This window comes from Elephas maximus, chromosome 3, assembly GCF_024166365.1.
Source record: "Elephas maximus indicus isolate mEleMax1 chromosome 3, mEleMax1 primary haplotype, whole genome shotgun sequence".
NCBI lineage: Eukaryota > Metazoa > Chordata > Mammalia > Proboscidea > Elephantidae > Elephas > Elephas maximus.
The window spans coordinates 66140569-66159253 of record NC_064821.1 but is presented as its reverse complement, the minus strand read 5'-3'; the positions used below and the strand labels follow the sequence as shown (position 1 = coordinate 66159253).

General features: G+C 47.6%; 1 protein-coding gene across 2 annotated transcripts in view; it reads right to left on the bottom strand.

Moving 5' to 3' along the window:
• MAN1C1 (mannosidase alpha class 1C member 1) overlaps window positions 1–18685 on the bottom strand; it is a 174396-nt gene that overhangs the window by 98448 nt on the left and 57263 nt on the right. For both annotated transcript variants that reach the window (XM_049878313.1, XM_049878315.1), the window contains exon 2: window positions 6647–6743. In XM_049878313.1, the coding sequence (XP_049734270.1) occupies window positions 6647–6743 (97 nt within the window). The remainder of the gene's footprint in view (window positions 1–6646; window positions 6744–18685) is intronic.

The window sequence follows — 18685 nt, the reverse complement described above, 5'->3', positions numbered from 1 at the left end:
CAAGTTGGGAGGATTAATGTCCGTTAAGTGCTTCAAGGTTGGCAGCTGACACTGGGCATGAGGTGTCACTTACTGCTCAGCAGCACTGGACAGCCAGAAAGACTCATGCTGGCAGGAGGCTAGTTTACTCCAAGGCCTTGAACCCTAACCTTCCCCAGCCTCTTCCTTGTTAAAAACCTCAGCGTAAGGGTGAGGGGTACACTGCCTACCAATGGGTTGCTTTGGGTGGACAGCCCCCTTCTCTGAGATTTCTGCCATGAGCATCTGAAGCCTGGGGGCAGCAGGGCAGGAGGGATCAAGGCATGGAAAGCCTTGGAGCCCTCACATGGGCCCTTGGGTCCAGGGGACTGGGGCACACCCCCGTGAAAATAGGAGAAACACATCCTGTGCTGGAAGCCTTCCGTCATCCTCATGGCAGTTGCCACCTGAAGAATGCTTTCTGTTTGCCAGGCACGGATATACACACTTTGCATGTATTAACTCATTTAGTTCTCACAATAATCCTGAGAAGTAGGGAGTGTTATTGACCCCGTTTTATAGATGGGGAAACTGCCCAAGGTCACATAGCTAGTAAGTGCAGAGCAGCATGCAAATCCAACCATCTAAGGGCTGTGGGGACCATGGTGTCAGGGAACATCTAGCTCAACTGGCATAACACAGTTTATAAAGAAAATGTTCTACATTCTACTTTGGTGAGTAGCGTCTGGGGTCTTTAAAGCCTGTGAGCAGCTATATAGGATACTCTACTGGTCTTGCCCCTTTGGAGCAAGGAAGAAAACTAGATACGAGGGAAAGATTAGTCCAAAGGACTAATGTACCACATCTACCACGGCCTCCACCAGACTGAGTCCAGTACAACTAGATGGTGCCCAGCTACCACCACTGACTGCTCTGACAGGGATCACAATAGAGGGTCCCAGACAGAGCTGGAGAAAAATGTAGAACAAAATTCTAACTGAAAAAGAAAGTCCAGACTTGATGGCCTGACAGAGACTATGGAAACCCTGAGAGTACAGCCCCTGGACACTCTTTTAGGTCAGTAATGAGGTCACTCCTGAGGTTCTCCCTTCAGCCAAAGATTAGACAGGCCCCTAAAACAAAATGAGACTAAAGGGGCACACTAGCCCAGGGGCAGGGACTAGAAGGCAGGAGGGGACAGGAAAGCTGGTAATAAGGAACCCCAGGTAGAGAAGGGAGAATGTTGACATGTCGTGGGGTTGTTAACCAATGTCATAAAATATTATGTGTACTACCTGTTCAATGAGAAACTAGTTTACTCTGTAAACCTTCATCTAAAGTACAATAAAAATAAATAAAATATATTTTGTATTAAAAAAAAAAAAATCCAGCCATCTGGCCCCCAAATCCACATTCCCCCAATCCTAGAAGAATCTGGGCCTCTGTGTGCTGGACCACTGTGCTTTGCAGCATTGCTGGCAGCCACTTTCCAGCTGATTCCTCCCTGCATGCATTCTTCAAATGGCAAGCTCACTCCTGGAGACTTCTAACGGTGATCACAGCACCCTAATGAAGGCCTGCTCTATGCCGGGCATGGCAAGGCCCTCTGCATGTCTCCTTTCTAATTGTCACACTGGCCAGAACCACAGGTCAGTGTCTCTGCCCCGCTCCACCCACAGCCTGTGGCCATACAGCTGCTAAGTTGCAGCGCAGAGGTTCCATCCAGGCCTGTTTGGACCCAAAGTCCATGCTCTTTCTGCCACCCAGCTGGACACTAACTGTCCCATCTGGCCACCTCTCAGAGGAGGGGGAAGGGGCAGATGCTGCCTTGGCCTGGGCCCCGAGGTGAGGAGCAGGCTGTGTCGTCTTTGCTGGCAGCTCCTGGGGTCTTGGGAGGGCTTTCTCACAGGACCTGCTCGGCCAGATGATGTTTGCAAAAAGGAAGCCACTTTGAAACTGAACCGTTTAGGACACAAAAACTGTCTTGCGAGACGCCTCACTCAGAGGTCTTGCCTCAAAGCAAGCACAGAGGCAGGAAGGGGCATGTGGGTGGCTAAAGGAGGGGATTCAATTCGGCCTACGCTGCACAGGGAGGCCAGGCTCGGCATCCAATCGTCTCACTGCTGGCTCCCGTAAATCTCAGCAAAGCAAGGCCAGCGTGAACTCAGTAACCCTTCACCACACGCGCCCTCCCCCAGGAGAAGGCTGCAATCGCCCACGTCCAAACTGCGCACCTGGATGCACAGAGACTGCTCAGAGCCTCTCTATATGGCCCACTAGCCCAGGGAGGGGGTGGGGGGGGAGCAGGCACCACCTGCCATCTGACCTCACACGAGGTGCCCTCGGTGTGCATGGGCTCAGCCTACAGGGAGCTCATTGATGACAGCAGTGGCCAGAGATCAGGGATGGTGTACCTGAGCCATCTGAGCACGTCCAAAAGAGGAAGTGGTGGTGTGACAGGCTGCTTAATTCAGGCCAATTCATCTCCTTCTATCTTTGGGAAGGTGCCTGGTCAGCATAAGAGGTTTGCAACCTGTTGCTAATCTAAAGGATAGTGGTTTAAACCTACCCAGCTGCTCTGCGGAAGGAACTCCTGGAAAACTGCTTCCATAAAGATGAGAGCCAAAACTTTATGGAGCAGTTCTACTCTGTACCGCATGGGGTTGCCATGAGTTGGAGTGGACTCAACAGCAAGGCGTTTGGTTTGGTTTTGGTGTCTTTGGGCATAGTCTAGCTTCAAAGCCATCATGGTCTACCCCCAACTAGAACTTCTCTCAGATTCTTAGAATGCCCCTAAATAAGACACATTTGTGGTAACAATGATCACAGCTACCATGCATTAAGCAAGTTCTATGTGTGGGGCAGGAGTCCCTGGGTGGTGCAAATGGTTAACGTGCACAGCTGATAACCAAAAGGTTGGAGGCTTGAGTTCACCCAGAGGTGCCACGGCAGAAGGGCCTGGTGATCTACTTCCAAAGATCAGCCATTGACAACCTATGAAGCAGAGTTCTTCTCTGACACACGTGGTGTCGCCATGAGTAGGAACTGACTTGACGGTAACTGGTGATATGTCTGGCAGGCCCTGGGCTGGGGGTGTTATGTTATCATTAGCTCCACTTTACAGAAAAACTCAGGCTCAGAGAGAAATGACTTGCCCAAGGTCACACAGCCAGGAAGTAGCAAGGTCAAAATTTGAACCCAGGTCTGTTGGGCTCCAGGAAAACAGAGTCTCAAGTCAGCAAAGGATCATCATTGGTTGTGATCATCTTCTACTTGTCTGTCTCCCTGAGAGCACCTAGACAGGCCCCCAAGAGGCCCCTGGGAACAGCTGATACTGTATGTCCCATCAGAGCTGGGGGAGGCTTTCACTGTGCCACATTTATCCCTGTATCCCCAGCAGCTAACACCGGGCTTGGTACCCAACAAGCATTTGTCAAATGAAAGAGTAAGTGAATCAAGTATGGCTCTCCTGCCAGGTGCATGGGTCCTTGCACATCCTCGTTTTCCAGGAGCCAGCAGCTCACTGGGGCTGGTCTGCTGGCTGCAGAAGGAAGCTCTGTGCCTCGTAGCCAGTAGGGCTGTAGGCACTGGGTGAGGGGGACCCAAGGTCCTGCCAAGGCCACTCTTGGGAGACAGACAAACCAGGGGACCAGGTAGAGGACCTCAGAGCCCCCAGCGGGCTTACCTGGGCAGCTGCCCACCTCATTTCTTACAATAGAAATCATAACCCACTTACATGTCCTCTGCACATATTCATACGCACTCTCATTCATATACTCATAGCAGCCCCAGCAATAGGGGCCCAGAGAGGTTAGATGACTTGGACTTGGTCACACAGATAGTGCAGGGCAGAGCAAGTACTTGCAATTAGGTCCTTGACTCAAGGTCCGGGTTCTTTGTGGCATTCTGGACTGCCCACTCTCTGTCACACTAGGTGATTGGAAAGGAGCTGGAGGGCTGCAATTTAAATCCCAGGTCCTCAGGAATTTTACAGAATGGAACTTGGTTTAAGCCAGTCCCTCCCCATGGATACTCCCTCTAACCCTGTGGATGGTCTGAGCAATAGTTATGCCCACGCTGTGCAGCTTCAGTACCCAACCTCTCCCCTTCTCACCAATTCCTGGAATATCTGCAAAACTGCTGCGAGTAGAGAAGCACTCTTGATCATGTCCGTGATTTATACTAGTAGTGCGACGAGATCCATGCCAGCAATCTTTCCCCAGGGCTAACATGAGACATTGGGAAAAGGCCTGTTTTCTAGGCAGGTAAGGCAGCCAGTCTCTTAAACTTGAACCTACACATTTCATATCTGAGGTTAAAGAAAAAGCCATCCTGACCAGAACTAAATGGTGCCTGGCTACCACCAGTGACCGCCCTGACATGGAACACAATATAGAGTCCCTAATGGCACAGGAGAAAAGCAGGGTGCAGAACTCAAATTCACATAAAAAGATTAGACTTAATGGTCTGACTGAGACTAGAGGAACCCCAGAAGACATGGCCTCCAGACTCTCTGTTAACCCAGAACTAAAACCATTCCCGAAGCCAACTCTTCAGGCAAAGATTAGACTGGAGTATAAGACATAAAATGATACTTGTGAAGAGTGTGTTTCTTAGGTCAAGTAGATACAAGAAACTAAATGGGCAGCTCCTGTCCAGAGACAGGATGAGAAGGCAGAAAGGGATAGGAGCTGGGTGAATGGACATGGGAAACCTGGGGTGGAAAGGGGGAGCATGGTGTCACATTACAGGGATTGCAACTAGGGTCACATAACAATATGTGTATAAATTTTTGTATGAGAAATTAACTTGAGTGGTAAATAAATAAATAAACTTGAGTGCAATAAATAACTACTGCAATCAAAAAAAAAAAGGAAAGCGCCATACCTCCTCCCATCTGATTCAGTAATTCCTCTCCAGGAATCTATCCTGAGATAAAAATTTATATACAGAAATGGTAATTGCTGCCTTATTTTTAATAGCTACAAATCAGAAACAACCTAAATGTTCAACATGAGCGGTATGGTTAAGTAAATTATGGCACATCCATATAAAAACTGCCACCATTAAAAAATTCTTTATGAAAAAAATTTAAATGACTTAGGAAGACATTCCCGACGTAACATTAAGCCAAAAAGAAAGGACACAAAATTGTGTATGAGGGAAAAATAAATACACAGGAGAAAAGGCTGGAAGGAAATGAGCCACCATGCCAGTAAAGGCTGCATCTGTATGGCAGAACGAGTTTTTTCCCCTTCATTACTCTTTTTGGAGCCCTGGTGGCACAGTGGTTAAGAGCTTGGCTGCTAACCAAAAGGTTGAATCCACTAGCTGCTCCTTGGAAATCCTATGGGGCAGTTCTACTCTGTCCTATACGGTTGCTATGAGTCGACTTGACGGCAATGGGTTACTTTTTGATACCTCCCTTTTCCTCCTACATACCTACGATGGTCAGAAAATAAAATTACCAAAATCCACAAGTACCCCCAAGGGGAGAGGTTGCGATGCTGACTGGTTAGAAGGAAGAAGGTGGGTCCTGTGCCACCTCTCTCATAAACACTTCAGATGGGGACATATACCATATTTTTATGCAAATAGTGCACGCCTATATTTGTTTTCCAACCAGCTATTTTTCTAAGCGCTATGCTAATTGTTTTACATGTTGCTGTAAAAAAAAAAAATTAGCATAGCATGCTTACAAAAATACCTGGGGTGTGTGGAGGGGGGGAAGCAGTGGCAAACAAATGTAGAAGTCTCACGTTATCTGAGTAAAAATACAGTAGGTAGAGGCTATCCCTTGTAAAAGTTTCTTTAAGACTTCTCTGGGAATTTCCATCTCCGGCTTCTTCTTTGGTTTCAGACTTCAGAAGTTTGTATCTCCAAGGAGTAGGGAACACAAGTAATGAATTTCCCACCTCCAGCTCCAGACAGCACCTGTCTCCCAGGGACGAAGGATGCCAGGCTATCTCTAGCATCTTCTCACATGAAAGGCCTGCAGAGAGGAGAGCTGGCAACTTGATTCGTGTTAAATCTGAAATCTGAGACCATGCCCACACTATGGCACCTTGCAGTCTCTCTGCCTGAGAAGCTATCAAGGCTCTAGGTTAGAAGGACCCAATGGCTGGAAAAAAGCAAAGGCATCTGTGAGTGAGGCTGCAAATAAAACGCAACAAGCTGCCAAGAACCAGCAGCACTGTACTGCTACCCCAAAGGCACAGCAGCTCTATTTGTCCACCCAGTCAGCATGGGAGAGCCCTACCCCGGAGACTCAAAAGGCAGCAGGCGCATCCAACCCCACCGCATATGGGTTCGGTTTCTCCATGAAAACACCCAAGACCATTTTACAGCCATGCTTGGGAGGACTGGACTGAAACTCAGCCTTCTATGTCCTTCCAGCTCCAAACCTTCTCCATGGAAACAAATCTCCATTCCTCACTGTCCCTACTCACATTTGCAAGTTTCCTTGCTATAAAAAATAAATGATGAGTGTATGCAAACAAGTCTGCAAGGTTAGACAGAAGCATATGGGTTCCCTCCCAATCCAAGAAGGCTCAGAAGCCTGAACAGCCCCCAGGTCTGGAGAAATAGGGACACAACTTAGGAGGTGAAAAGCTGAAAATAGAGTTCCACTCGGCCACCAGGGGGGCAGCGGGTTTCCCCTACACCAAACTGGTTTAAGACAACTCACCGAACATGTTTCCCTCATAGCCGTCTTTTGTTAGTGGACGGAGCTCATTTTTCCCCATTGCGTAATGCTTGTAGCTTTGCCAGGCAAACTGCATCATCTGCAAGAAAAAGTAGAATATAGAGAACCTTAGTGTGACAGTCCCTAACAGTGTGGATCTACCACCTGGCTTTGCCCTTTGCAACTGGATCTTAAACCACATTTAAGAAATAATCTTCTACATTTTCCAGATTGAGGAAGGCAACTTCCTCTTGCCATAATTTTATTCATAGCTGCCTGGAAGGTCATTCTCCTTGGACAACTCCACATGTCCAAAGCCTATCCATAGACTTCTCAGAGAAGACACACACAAAAAAGCACGAAGTAAAACAAATTCTATCCATCCTTCAATGCCAAAATGGAAAAACCACCTCTTCCATGAAGCCTCTCTGTTTTGCTCTGGCCTAAAGTAATCCTCTGAAAGGAAGGAAACTAATAATCTCTGAGTGAGTGCTGATCGTATTATCTTACTTAATCTAACACAACAACCCCATGAGCTAGATATCGTGAACTCCATTTTATAGATAAGAAAACAGGTCAAAGACATGAAGGCTACCCAGCGAGTAAGTGGAAGTGCTGGAAATGGAGCCCATGGCCTCTGGCTCTAAAGCCTTAGGTCTGTCCTCAAAGCCTGGCTCTGGCCCCTAGAGCCACTGCATGACTCCTTTTGAACTCTGCCAACATTTGGCTTGACCTGTCTTGGCCGACAGGCTCCCTAGTACCCTAGCTAGTAGTGTTATTTTTTGTTTCCCTGGCTGTGGACCATAAGTTCCTTGAGGCTGAAAACTGCACTTGCCTTGCCTCGGTTTACCCCATGGCACCCAGCACAGGCTTGGCACAGGTAGGCTTCAGTGAATAGTTGTCGATTTTGCCCCCCAGCCTGTGTGTGAGTTATTACATAAAAGCAATCATGTCTCAGCCCCTCAGGAGCATCACACCGGCACCGTGCTCCCCTGGCTGCACTCAGCACTGCAGGCTGACGGAGATGCAGGATGGCAGTCCCCCCGCCCCCTGCCCTGTCCCCCTAGGTCTCCCTTCTTTGCCTTTCTGGTGCTCACTTCTTGCCTCTGAATGGCTGGCTGCAGGTGGAGGGCAGCAGAGCAGAGCTCTGGAGGGACTGGTGAAGCAGAGGAGGGAATCAGACATAGGCAGTGGAGGCACAGCTGGAGCACAGGCGGGTGGGGAGGTAGCCTGGTGTTGGTAAAAGAACTTGGGCTACTGGGCCAGAAAGGCCTGGGTTCTGATTCCGTCTCTGCCCCTCTGCCACTAGCTCTGTGACTTCGGCAATTGATGAAATGTCTCTGAGCGTCAGCTGCCCCATCTGTGAGATGGGGATGACAAGAGCTGCTTTGCCACAATGCTGCAAGGATTAAATGGAAAAATACATAGCTGGAAAAGCCGTTTCTGCCTGCACAACAGGTGCACAACCAATGCTAGTTCTCTTCCCGTTTCAGTCTTCAAAGTTCCCATCTGGTCCCCCATGCCTCATTTAGCCACCCCTCCTTCCATCCATTCGATTAGTTTCTCGGTCTTTAGCTTGCATCTGAATCACCTGGAGGGCTTGTTAAACAGATTGCAGGGCCCCACTCCTGAGTTTCCAATCCAGCAGGTTGGAGGTGGGGCCTGAGAATTTGTCTTTCTAACATCTCCACGTGATGCTGCTGGTCGGTGGGCCACATGTGAGAACCAGCGATCTATGACATGTGTATTTCTATTTCTCACCTCACTTCCAGACACTGTCCCACACCCTTTTGCCCTTCTCTCTCCCAGAACATGTTTCTGCCTCAGCAGCCCTCTTCCTAGGACATCCCCATGCTCTGCTGCTTCTGCCGCCAAGGCTTACAAGCCACCTCTTTCAGGCACATCTGGACAGTAACTACAGCTGTGCTTGCTGCTGCTGCCCAAGTGCACAGAGCCGGAGGGCGACAGGGCAGGTCTGTGGCCTGGACTCTCCATGAAATGGCAGAATGATCTAGTACACCTTGTATCTTATAGGTGGTGAAACTCCGAGACGGAGAGGGGCCTGGGTGGCACAGCCAGCCAGGGCTGGAATCCAGGTCTCTCGGCGCCCACGCCAGCAGAGCCCACCCCCATGGCTGGCAGGACGTGGAGCTCCTCATATGACACACATGCAAATGTCATGGTAATGCATGCCAACCACTTGGCACGGTCTTCGAGTCCTGGTTCCATTCCTCTGTTATTTTCTACTTATCTTGAATTGGCAATAACGGGAAGTAATTGCTGGGTATGAGTGCTTGAGGGGGACTGGCCTCCTCCCTCCATCTCTCTTTTCTGGGGGGCTCCCTCCATTGAGTCAGTGTGAGGTGGGGGAGGTGGCTGGGTGGGCGAGCAGGAGGGGGCTGTTAAAGCATAAGTGGCAGTTGGGGGAGAAGGAGTGGGGGTCTGCAGGGGGAGGACTGTGCCTTACCCTCAAAACTCCTCCTGCTTAAAAGACAGCGAGAAGTGGGCGTACAGGCGTAATTAAGAGAATCATAGGTATCTGCACATCACTGCAGGGATGTGGAGATGTTTGGAGTGTGGCCCGTTCTCACAGGCATCCACAACGACGGAGGGGGATGAAGGTGCAAATGATCCCCGCATTGCTTGGAACTGAATTCAGAAGGCAAGCAGAGCTGCCTGTCCATCACACCCATGTGAACGTGCGCGCGTGCGCGCACACACACACAGACCCTCAGACACACACCTGCCACCTCCTCAGGTCATGCTGAATCCGTGAAGGCACTAGATGATCAGGGGACGAAGAAAGACCCCCAACCAGGCAATCCTTATTTCTCTTCCTAATACACCCTAAGGCCTTTGGGTGGCACAAATGGTTTGCACTCTGATGGTAACTGAAAGATTGATGGTTCAAACCCACCCAACAGCACCATGGATCTGATTCTATAAAGAATAAGCCTGGTTATCTGCTTCCTTAAAGATTACAGCCTAGAAAACCCTACAGGGCAGTTCTACTCCATAACAAATGTGGTGGCTATGAGTCGGAATTGACTAGATGATAGCTAACAAGGTATTCTAAAAAAGTCCCCACCAGGTTTCCTGTCCTGTGTGTGGGCTGCACCCATGGTGGGAGCGCTGTCCTGGCCACCCCTGTCCTTACTGCCACTGCTCATCTCCCTCCAGGTCCCAGGTGAAAGGGCACGTTTGCAGGGAGGCCAGCTCTCCAGTACACCTAAGTCAGCCCACTCCCACCCCACAGTCCTGCTGCCTGGCCCCACAGCGTCCTATAGTCAAATGTTTGTACTTGTAACTATTTTGTCAGTCCCCTGCTCCCCACTCTCATTCAGGGACCAGCACATAGTAGGTGCTCATTAAATATTTGCTGAATGAATGAAAGAACACACAGGAAAATCGGCTCTGATCTTAAGGAGTTTAACATCAGCTAGAAGACCTGACTTAGACCACACACAGTGATGGTCAAATGGGTCATAGAGAATGAGCTGCTGAGCAAGAGACATGCTCAGAAGAGGGCCAGTGTTTGTCTCAAGGAGACCTTCATGTGGACCCAAGTGTCCTGATGGGTTACAAGAAGAGGAGGACTCATAGAAAGGCTAATCTTTACACAAACCCTCTGGAACTGGTGATATGTGCCTTGGATGACCCCTGAATTTGGCTTTAGAGATGGACAGCACACTTAGGCAGCAATTAGACCTCAAAGGTCATTCAGACCACCTCCTGCCCAATGGACAGCAAGTTCCATAAGAAATGATCAAACAGTCTCTCTTTCAACACCCCCAGTGATGGGATGCTCACCACCTTACCAGGCAGCCCATTCCAAATGAGGAGTTTCACAAAGTTCTTCCTTAATCGGTCAAAATCTATTTCCCCCTCTGGGCCATAGGGAAGACAGCTCATCCTGTGTCCATACCACAGACCTTCAGCCACGGGAGCTAGCTCTCATGTCTCCTTAGGCTGCCTCTTTCCCAGCTGAAATGCCAGCTCCTTTGACACTTGCTCTATGGCACAGCTCTGAATTCCTGCTCTCATGCAGTGTCCCTCTGAAACTGAAGACCCATTAGACCAGGGTCTTTACTTTCCAGGGAGCCCTGAGACTTTGTTGTCTGTTTGTTATGTTGGCCACACTTCTAGTAATGAGCAGAATCCAAAGCATAAATGCTCCACGGTTATATCTGGACCAGATCCTGGAGGCGTGGACTCGCCATTTGTCCGCAGTAACTGCATCTCCACGGACTCTGCCTACCATTCCATGCCATTGGGATCTTTCTGGAACCAGGCTGTATTAGTTACATGCCTGTTGGCTTTGGGTAATCTGCAGCCTCCCCCAAATTTTTGACAGAAACTCTAAGGAGCCAGGCTGGGGACAGAGTCAGGGAAATATCATTAGTGGTTTCTCTCCTGGCTGGGTCTAGTGCTACTTTTGAGTGTCATTCATCAGCAAATGGGGAATCTACTACGTAATCAGCACAACCCCTGTAATTCCACTTTCTGTCCACAACAATATTGTGAAATACGGGGCCAAAGTACAAAAACACTCAGCCCTAGAAGAGGAAAAGTTGTTCATTTGTTTGCTTTTTAAGGAAAATAAGACGGTAGACTGGCATGATTTGTTCATAGAGAGCCTATTTTGGCTCCTAGGGATCATCACTTGTTGTACTAAATGCCTGCAACTCACTTACTTAAACCTGTCAGTCCCACTAGGATGGCTGTAATCAAAAAGATGGAGTGTTGTGCTGGTGAAGGTGTGGGGAAATACGGAATCCTCATACATTGCTGGTGAGGATGTAAAACAGTGTAGCTGCTTTAGAAAACAGTTTGGTCAAAAAAAAAAAAAGTTAAACATGGAGTTACCAAACCCAAATTGAGGGACAAACCTACGACGTTAAACAGCCCATACTCTTCAAAAACACCAAGGTCATGACCGGAAAGGAAAGACTGAGGAACTGTTCTAGACTGAAGGGGACAAAGGAGACACAGCCATTAAATGCAACATGTAATCATGTGGATGGATCCTGGAGCTGAAGTGACAACGACCAATATTATTATTATTCTAAAGGACACTGGAGACAAGTGGCGAAATCTAAGTGGGTTACAGGCATCAGATAGTAGAATTATATCAGTGTTGGTTTCCTGATTTTGATGGTTTTACTGTGGTTATACAGAAACATGTCATTATCTTTTTGGACATACACAATGAAGTATTTAAGGGTAAAGGGCATGATGTTTGGAACTTACTCTCAAATGGTTCAGAAAACAGTAATTGTGTGTCTATCTGTAGAGAGAGAGCAGAGAGGAAGGTAGTACAGAGGAAGGGAGGGAGGGAGGGAAAAGAACAAACTTAGTAAAATATTAACATTTGCAGAATCTGGGTAAAGGGTAAATGTGAAATCTCTGGTTGATTTTTGCAACTTTTCTGTAAGTCTGAAAATAATAAAAAAAAATTAGAGAATTTTGCTGGAGGTTGTAGAAGTCATTTTTACGCAAGTCTATACATTCCAGAGTTTTATTTTCTCCCACTTTTTATATATCACAACAGAATGTGCCCCTTGCCAGTCTCTTGCAGTTCTCCTTACCCACAGTTCCTCACGGGCCTTGCTGGGCCTTCCATGCCCCTCAGCAAACTTGTCCTGCCCACTCTGGTCTGAGGATTGAGCTAAGCAAGCCACTTGGGAACTAGCAACTCCCTATTATATCACCATGCTTAAATGAGGTGCTCATCCCTATTCTGTTCTTTTTGCTCCAAAAATAAATTAAAAGACCCCTTTTGTGGTCCTGAGCATTTTCCAGAAGTTTCAACTCAATCCAGGCTTCAGCCTCCCACTCTCTCTTCTCCCACCTCTAGGTCGTTCCTTTCACTTGAGCGCTGTTCTGTACCCTCTACTTCCATCTTCTGTATATATCCTTCCAGATCTTTTAAAAAATATGGTTCTATACACTAAAATATATATGTGTATATATATATATATAGTATAAAAGGTATACGTGTTCATTATAGAAAAGCAGACAGAGAGAAGAAAAACAGTCACCTAACCACTGTTCTCATTTGGCCATCTTTCTTTCCACTTTTTCCATCCACGTATCTTTGCTTTTTCCAGTGATTTTAATATTAACACTTTACATTTCATGACAAAGGCTTTGTAAATAACCCAGCAACCATACTCATCATCATTTACTTAATCCTTCTCCCATATAATTGGACATTTTAAGTGATTTCTAGTTTGGGACTCTTGTAAATAATGCCATGATGAACATCTTTGTGTACACTCCTTTTTCTATGTCTCAAATAATTTCCTTAGGCTTGAATCTCTAAGAAGTTGCTAAGACAGAATTTAAAAGTTATCAATATCCACATGCCCTTTTAAAGATTAAACCCAGACAGCTTGTTCTAACCAACACTGTGCAAAACCTGTTGAATAGGAAAGTAGTATAACCCTTTTGTGACCATACCGTAAGGTAGTTAATTTGGGGAGAGAAAACTAACATAACGAATGCTCGTTGCTTAGATTTGCGGAGCTCTTCGCATACTTGATCTCATCTGGTTTGGGTAGTTCAGTGGACTTGGCTGGATAAACACTCCTCTTTAGAAATAACTATGCAAGGGCTAAATAAAGTATGAGATGTGAAATATTAAACAGATATTAAAAACCATGTTTTCAGGAGGAAAGGCCTGGTGATCCACTTCCAGAAAAATCTGCCATTGTAAACCCTGTGGGGCACAGCTGTACTCTGACACACGGGGGGTTGCCATGAGTAGCAATAAACTCCACAGCAACTGCTTTTTAAAGAGACAATAAAAAGATCAGTCCCAGGGAGGGAGGGGGGATGAACAGGTGAAGTCCAGGGCATCTTTAGGGCAGTGAAACTATTCTGTAGGATACTGAAATGGTGGACACATGACATGATGCGTTTGTTAAAGCCCGCAGGACTGCACTACACAAGCAGTGAACACTAATGTAAACCATGGACTTTAGCTGATAATGATGTATCAATACTGGCTCATCAATTGTAATGAATGTCCCATAGCAACAGAAGATGTCAATAACAGGGAAAACGGTGTGTGCGTGGAGGGGAACTTTCTGTACTTTCTGCACAATTTCTCTGTAAACAAAAAACTCAGCTCTAAAAAATACAGTAAAAAAAAAAAAACTATGTTTTCAAATGTTTAAAGATATGTAAAAATACTCATTATATAATATTAAGTGGAAAAACAAGATTCCAAATTATATAGTATGAAACTCACTGGGCTGGGTATGAATGGTAAGAAAAACGACTGGAAGGAAATACACGAATATACTGACAGTGGGTATGTGAGATAACGAGAAGTTTAATGATTTTTATTTTATTGCTGATCTATATTTTCTCAATTTTTTACAGCTTTTTACAATAAATACCTAGAAGTATTTGTAAATTAAAAAATAAAGGCTGTTAAGATGAAAACAAAAAGAAGAAATGATATGACGCTACCCCTAAATCAAAAGGGAATTCAGAGAGCACTTGGGTGGTCGGCCGCTGGGTGGTCGGCCGCTGGGTGGTCGGCCGCTGGGTGGTCGGCCGCTGGGTGGACGTGACTGAGCTGGGTTTTGATCAAAGAGAAGAAGGGCTTTACACCTGGGAACCTTAGAGAGGGCCATTCGGCATCAGAAACAACATAAATAGAAGCCCAGAGCCAGAACACCAGGTCAAATGGAAATTTAGGGCCAGACCAAAACCAAACCTTTTGCCGTGGAGTCACTTCCAACTCATAGTGACCCTATAGGGTTTCCAGGGAGGCGCATTTTACGAGAACTGTGTGAGGCCCAGAGAGGGAAGTGATTTGCCACGGCCAGGACACAGAAGTTAATAGCACAGGGGCGATCTAGTCTTCGAGAACACAGGGCAGGGTGCCAAAGCAAGTGACTGGGGCAGGGGCAGCCTGAGCTACAGCAAGAGAAACATAGGGCAGCCATGAGAGCATGGCTGCAAGACTCAAGAAACATAAGAACTAAATACCAAGAGAAATCATACTCTGCTTCCACTGGGCTCTAGAAATACACAACAGACGTGTGTGTGTGTGTGTGTGTGCCCATGCTAGAGACAGAGGGTGCTCTGGATGTCTCTGGAAGCCCCCTCCCTCCCAGCAGTCTGTGACTTTTATAGGTTCAAAGAGCACCTAACAATAGACCACAAAGCTTCCCTTCACCTGAGCCCTTCAAAGGCAGAAAAGGCTGCAATGATGGAGACACACAGGTGGGGCAGCCGGAACTGGATTCTAAGACATCTCTTCAGTTCTTTCTCAAACAAAAGATGCTCTTGTCCACCTGAACAATGTACAACAACACAAAATCTTAAAATGCATAATATTTACTAGTTCGAGGCAGATTTGTTATGATTTCAAGTTTCTCAACCTGTCTGAGAGCCCAAGAATTCTGCAGAGAAGAGACCAGAATTCCATGGTGTCACCCAGGCACAGAGCCCCCCCACCACCACCCTGAGCTGAGGAGCCCCAGATAATGTGCAGCCAAGAGAGAAAGGATGTATTCGAGGAGGGGAGGAAATGGGAGCACGGACGGGCTGCCCCAAGAGTGGAAAACTAACATAAAGTTCACATCGGAAAATCTTTGAAGGCAAGTGGGAAGGAAGGAAGTACCTCAACCGGAAGACATCCCCCCCTTTTTATAATTAAAAAAAACCCCACAGAGACAGACAGGACCAGGTCTGGCAATGACCCAGGACCTTCTCAGAGCTGCCGAGAAGGAAAATGGATTTTCCTAGTGTTTAAGGACAAGCGCTCACACCATGAGGTAAAAGACTTGTTGGTGTCTCCCAACAGGAACTCCGGGAGGCCCCATTTGCAGCGGCTGATCAGGAGAGGATTTAGTCTCTAATGATCCCAGGATCTAGTGACCTCACAGAGATTAGAACCATGGGCTACTTTTTCTTCGCCTTCAGCACAGCCCTGGGAAACCGCTGACAGCTTGGTCCGTGAAAACTATCCATGTTAGATTTCTTGAGGCACCCCCACCTCCCAGTGTAACCCAAAGTGAACACACGTAACCCCTGGTTTATACTTCAGAAGCTGGGCACGGCTGGGATTTGGCTGGACTTGGGGGTCCTGCTTGAGCTACTGAAAGACAAAGGTAGGGAATCAAAAATGTTATATGATTTTCTATCCATCTGAGGTCCATAGGGTTCCCCCATGCCCTGCCCTTGGGACTTGGATTTGAGCAGTCTTGGTAATCGCAGCCCCGCTGTAGCTGCTCTGGGGTGGGGCCCAAGATGCTGCATTTCTAAAACACTCCCAGGGCATGCCCAGCTGCTGGTCCTGGGACCAAGCCTTGAGCAGCATGGGTTGGTCTGTGTCCAGGGCTCACACTCTCAACTCTGGTGCTCTAGACCAGCTACAGAGGGCCTGAGATTACCAAGACCCAGCTTCCTTAGAGTCTCGGTTTCCTCATCTGTTAAAAGAAGGACAAGAATATTTATAATAACCCTAAGAGTAAATAACGTCAACTGTTTAGCACAGCGGCTGGTACATAATATGTGCTTAATAAAAGGCAGACAGAGGATGAGTGCTACCCTATTAATTTACCCACCAAGTACCTCTCCAACCACTTCTCTCACCCCACCACCCCCATGAGTACCACCCCAATCCAAACCTCTCTCCGCTTCTGAGGCCCCTACAGCAGCCTCCCTACCACTATATAAGAGGGCTCTCTGGCCTCATTCCAACTGTTCTCCACACTGCTGCCAACACAGTGCGAGATATTTGAAAGGCAAATTTATTCATATCTCTCTGCAACCCTGATACAGACACACACTTAAACACTTCAATCAGGTATAAAGATCAAACTTCTTGATGTCGCCTATCAAGCCCTGCAGAATCCCAGGCCTCCAGCCTCAGCTTTTCGTCCCCGTCTCTGCCCCAGCCATACTAGCTTTCTTTCTCAGCTCCTCAAAGACCTGTGATTCCTCCTGCCACAGGGCCTTTTCACAAGGTATCTCCTCTCTTCAACACACTCCTCCTTTCCCCTTTTTGCCTAGTGAGTTCCACTCATCTTCCAGATGTCAGCTTAGTTGCCACTTCCTAGAGAAGCCTCCCCTGGCCTCCCCGATCTGGGTGAATCCCCCTATTATAGAGGGTTATTAAAGTGGTAATTTTACACTAATTGTGTGATTAATTAGTATCTATTCCTGCCCCTGCCCCTGCCCCTGCCCCTGCCCCTGCCCCTGCCCCTGCCCCTGCCCCCAGTATGTAGCTCCACGAGGCTCCCTTGGCTCACTATAGCTCCCCAGCACCCAGCAGAGTGCCTGGCACTGAGTCCCTCCATAAACATATGCTGATATATGTCCAATGATGGTCACCACACACGGGGAGCCCCCATGGTTGCTCAGCTTGTAAGGACCATGGAAAAGGGGGTACCTAGGACAGAGCTACCCGCCACCCAGTGGCTTATTTGACTCCATGAGGATTTAATGAATGCCCCAACGAGAGAACAGCTCCAACTTGGAGGCCACAGGTGTGTGACGCATTTTCCAGATGAGACATCTTTGTGATCTTGGTGAAGAGTCTCCAGACAGATAAAAGATGCTGGCTGGATAGTGTCACGGAACCCAGGAGCAAATCTGAGCTCTGCTAGTGCATTGAGATTGGTTTCCTGACTGCAAAATGAAATGTCCTCCCTGCTCCTCTGCTCTATGACAGACTACGTGCTAAGAAGCAAGAGGGGAAAGAAAGTAGGGGAGGCAAAGACGGATGTCAGATTATCTGCAAGTAACATTCCCCGGGGGGGAAATTGTTGAATAAGGCCCTTTCCAAGGAGTTCCGTACAAAAGCAGCCTATGTGCAGGCAGCTTCACAATCTCCAGGAGTTTTGCCTCCCATGTTTGAGCCTATGGCCACTTATGAGTTAGGCAGGGTGGGGGCCATCACCTTCATTTTGCAGATAAAGAAACTACCTCACCACACACATACATATGTTTCTACAACATATGCCATGTGCCACGCATCGTACTAAGCCACGTTCAGTCTTCAGCACAGCGCTGAGAGGTGCTCTTGAGGGCATAAGGCATAGTATCCAAGAGCTTGGCTTTAAATCCCAGCTGTACCCACTGTGTGTCCTTGAACAAGATCGTTAACTTCTCTATGCCTCAATTTTTCTCATCTGTTTAAAAATAATACTATTATATTACACTTATTCAAAGTTTTCCATGAGTCACTGGTACTTTACATATGCATGAACTTACTTCATCTCCACACTAATCTTTTTAGTATATCATTACTTCCACTCTCAGATAAGGAAAATGAGGCACTTGCTGGAGTAAGAGGCACAGCTGGGGTCTGAACCCAGGCAGTCTATGCTTTTGGCCACAGTGCTCCACTGCCTCTCAGAGAACGCATCGGTGACAGAACCCACCTCGAATGGATGTGGTAAGGATTAAGGATTAATTACAATGTTAAGGGGCTCAGCACGGCGCCTGGCATACAAGGAACTCCCAGCAAACATCAGCACTCCTGACTCCCGCCCTGGGTTTCACATTCCCCATGTCTTCCACACGTCAGGAAACAGCACCACCGTCCCCTGGTTACTGAAGCCGGAAACCCTGGAGTCTCCCTTGAGTCTCCTTTGCACCACACCTCACATCAACTCACCAGGAAGTCTGCTGGCTACACTCTGACATGTATCTCTGATCCATCCCCTCACTGCCTCCCTCCCACCATTGCCTCTCATTTGAACCTCAGCAGTGATCTCCTAGCTGGTCTCCCTGCTTCTTCTCTCGCTCCACCTCACCTCCATCCCTTCTCCTCACAACCACCAGGGAGAGTCCTTAAAAAACACCTCACGCCATTCCTCTGTGTAAGGCCCTCCAAAGCTCCCATCACACCATGCCTGAAAGGCCTGCTTCTCTGACCTCTCCCCACGCCCCTTTGCCCTGCTCCCCACACTCCAGTCACAGTGCCTTCAGATATCACCTCAAACACACCCAGCCCCTTCCCACCTGTGGCAGGCAGGATAACCCCCGCCACCGTCCATGATGTCGTAATCCCTG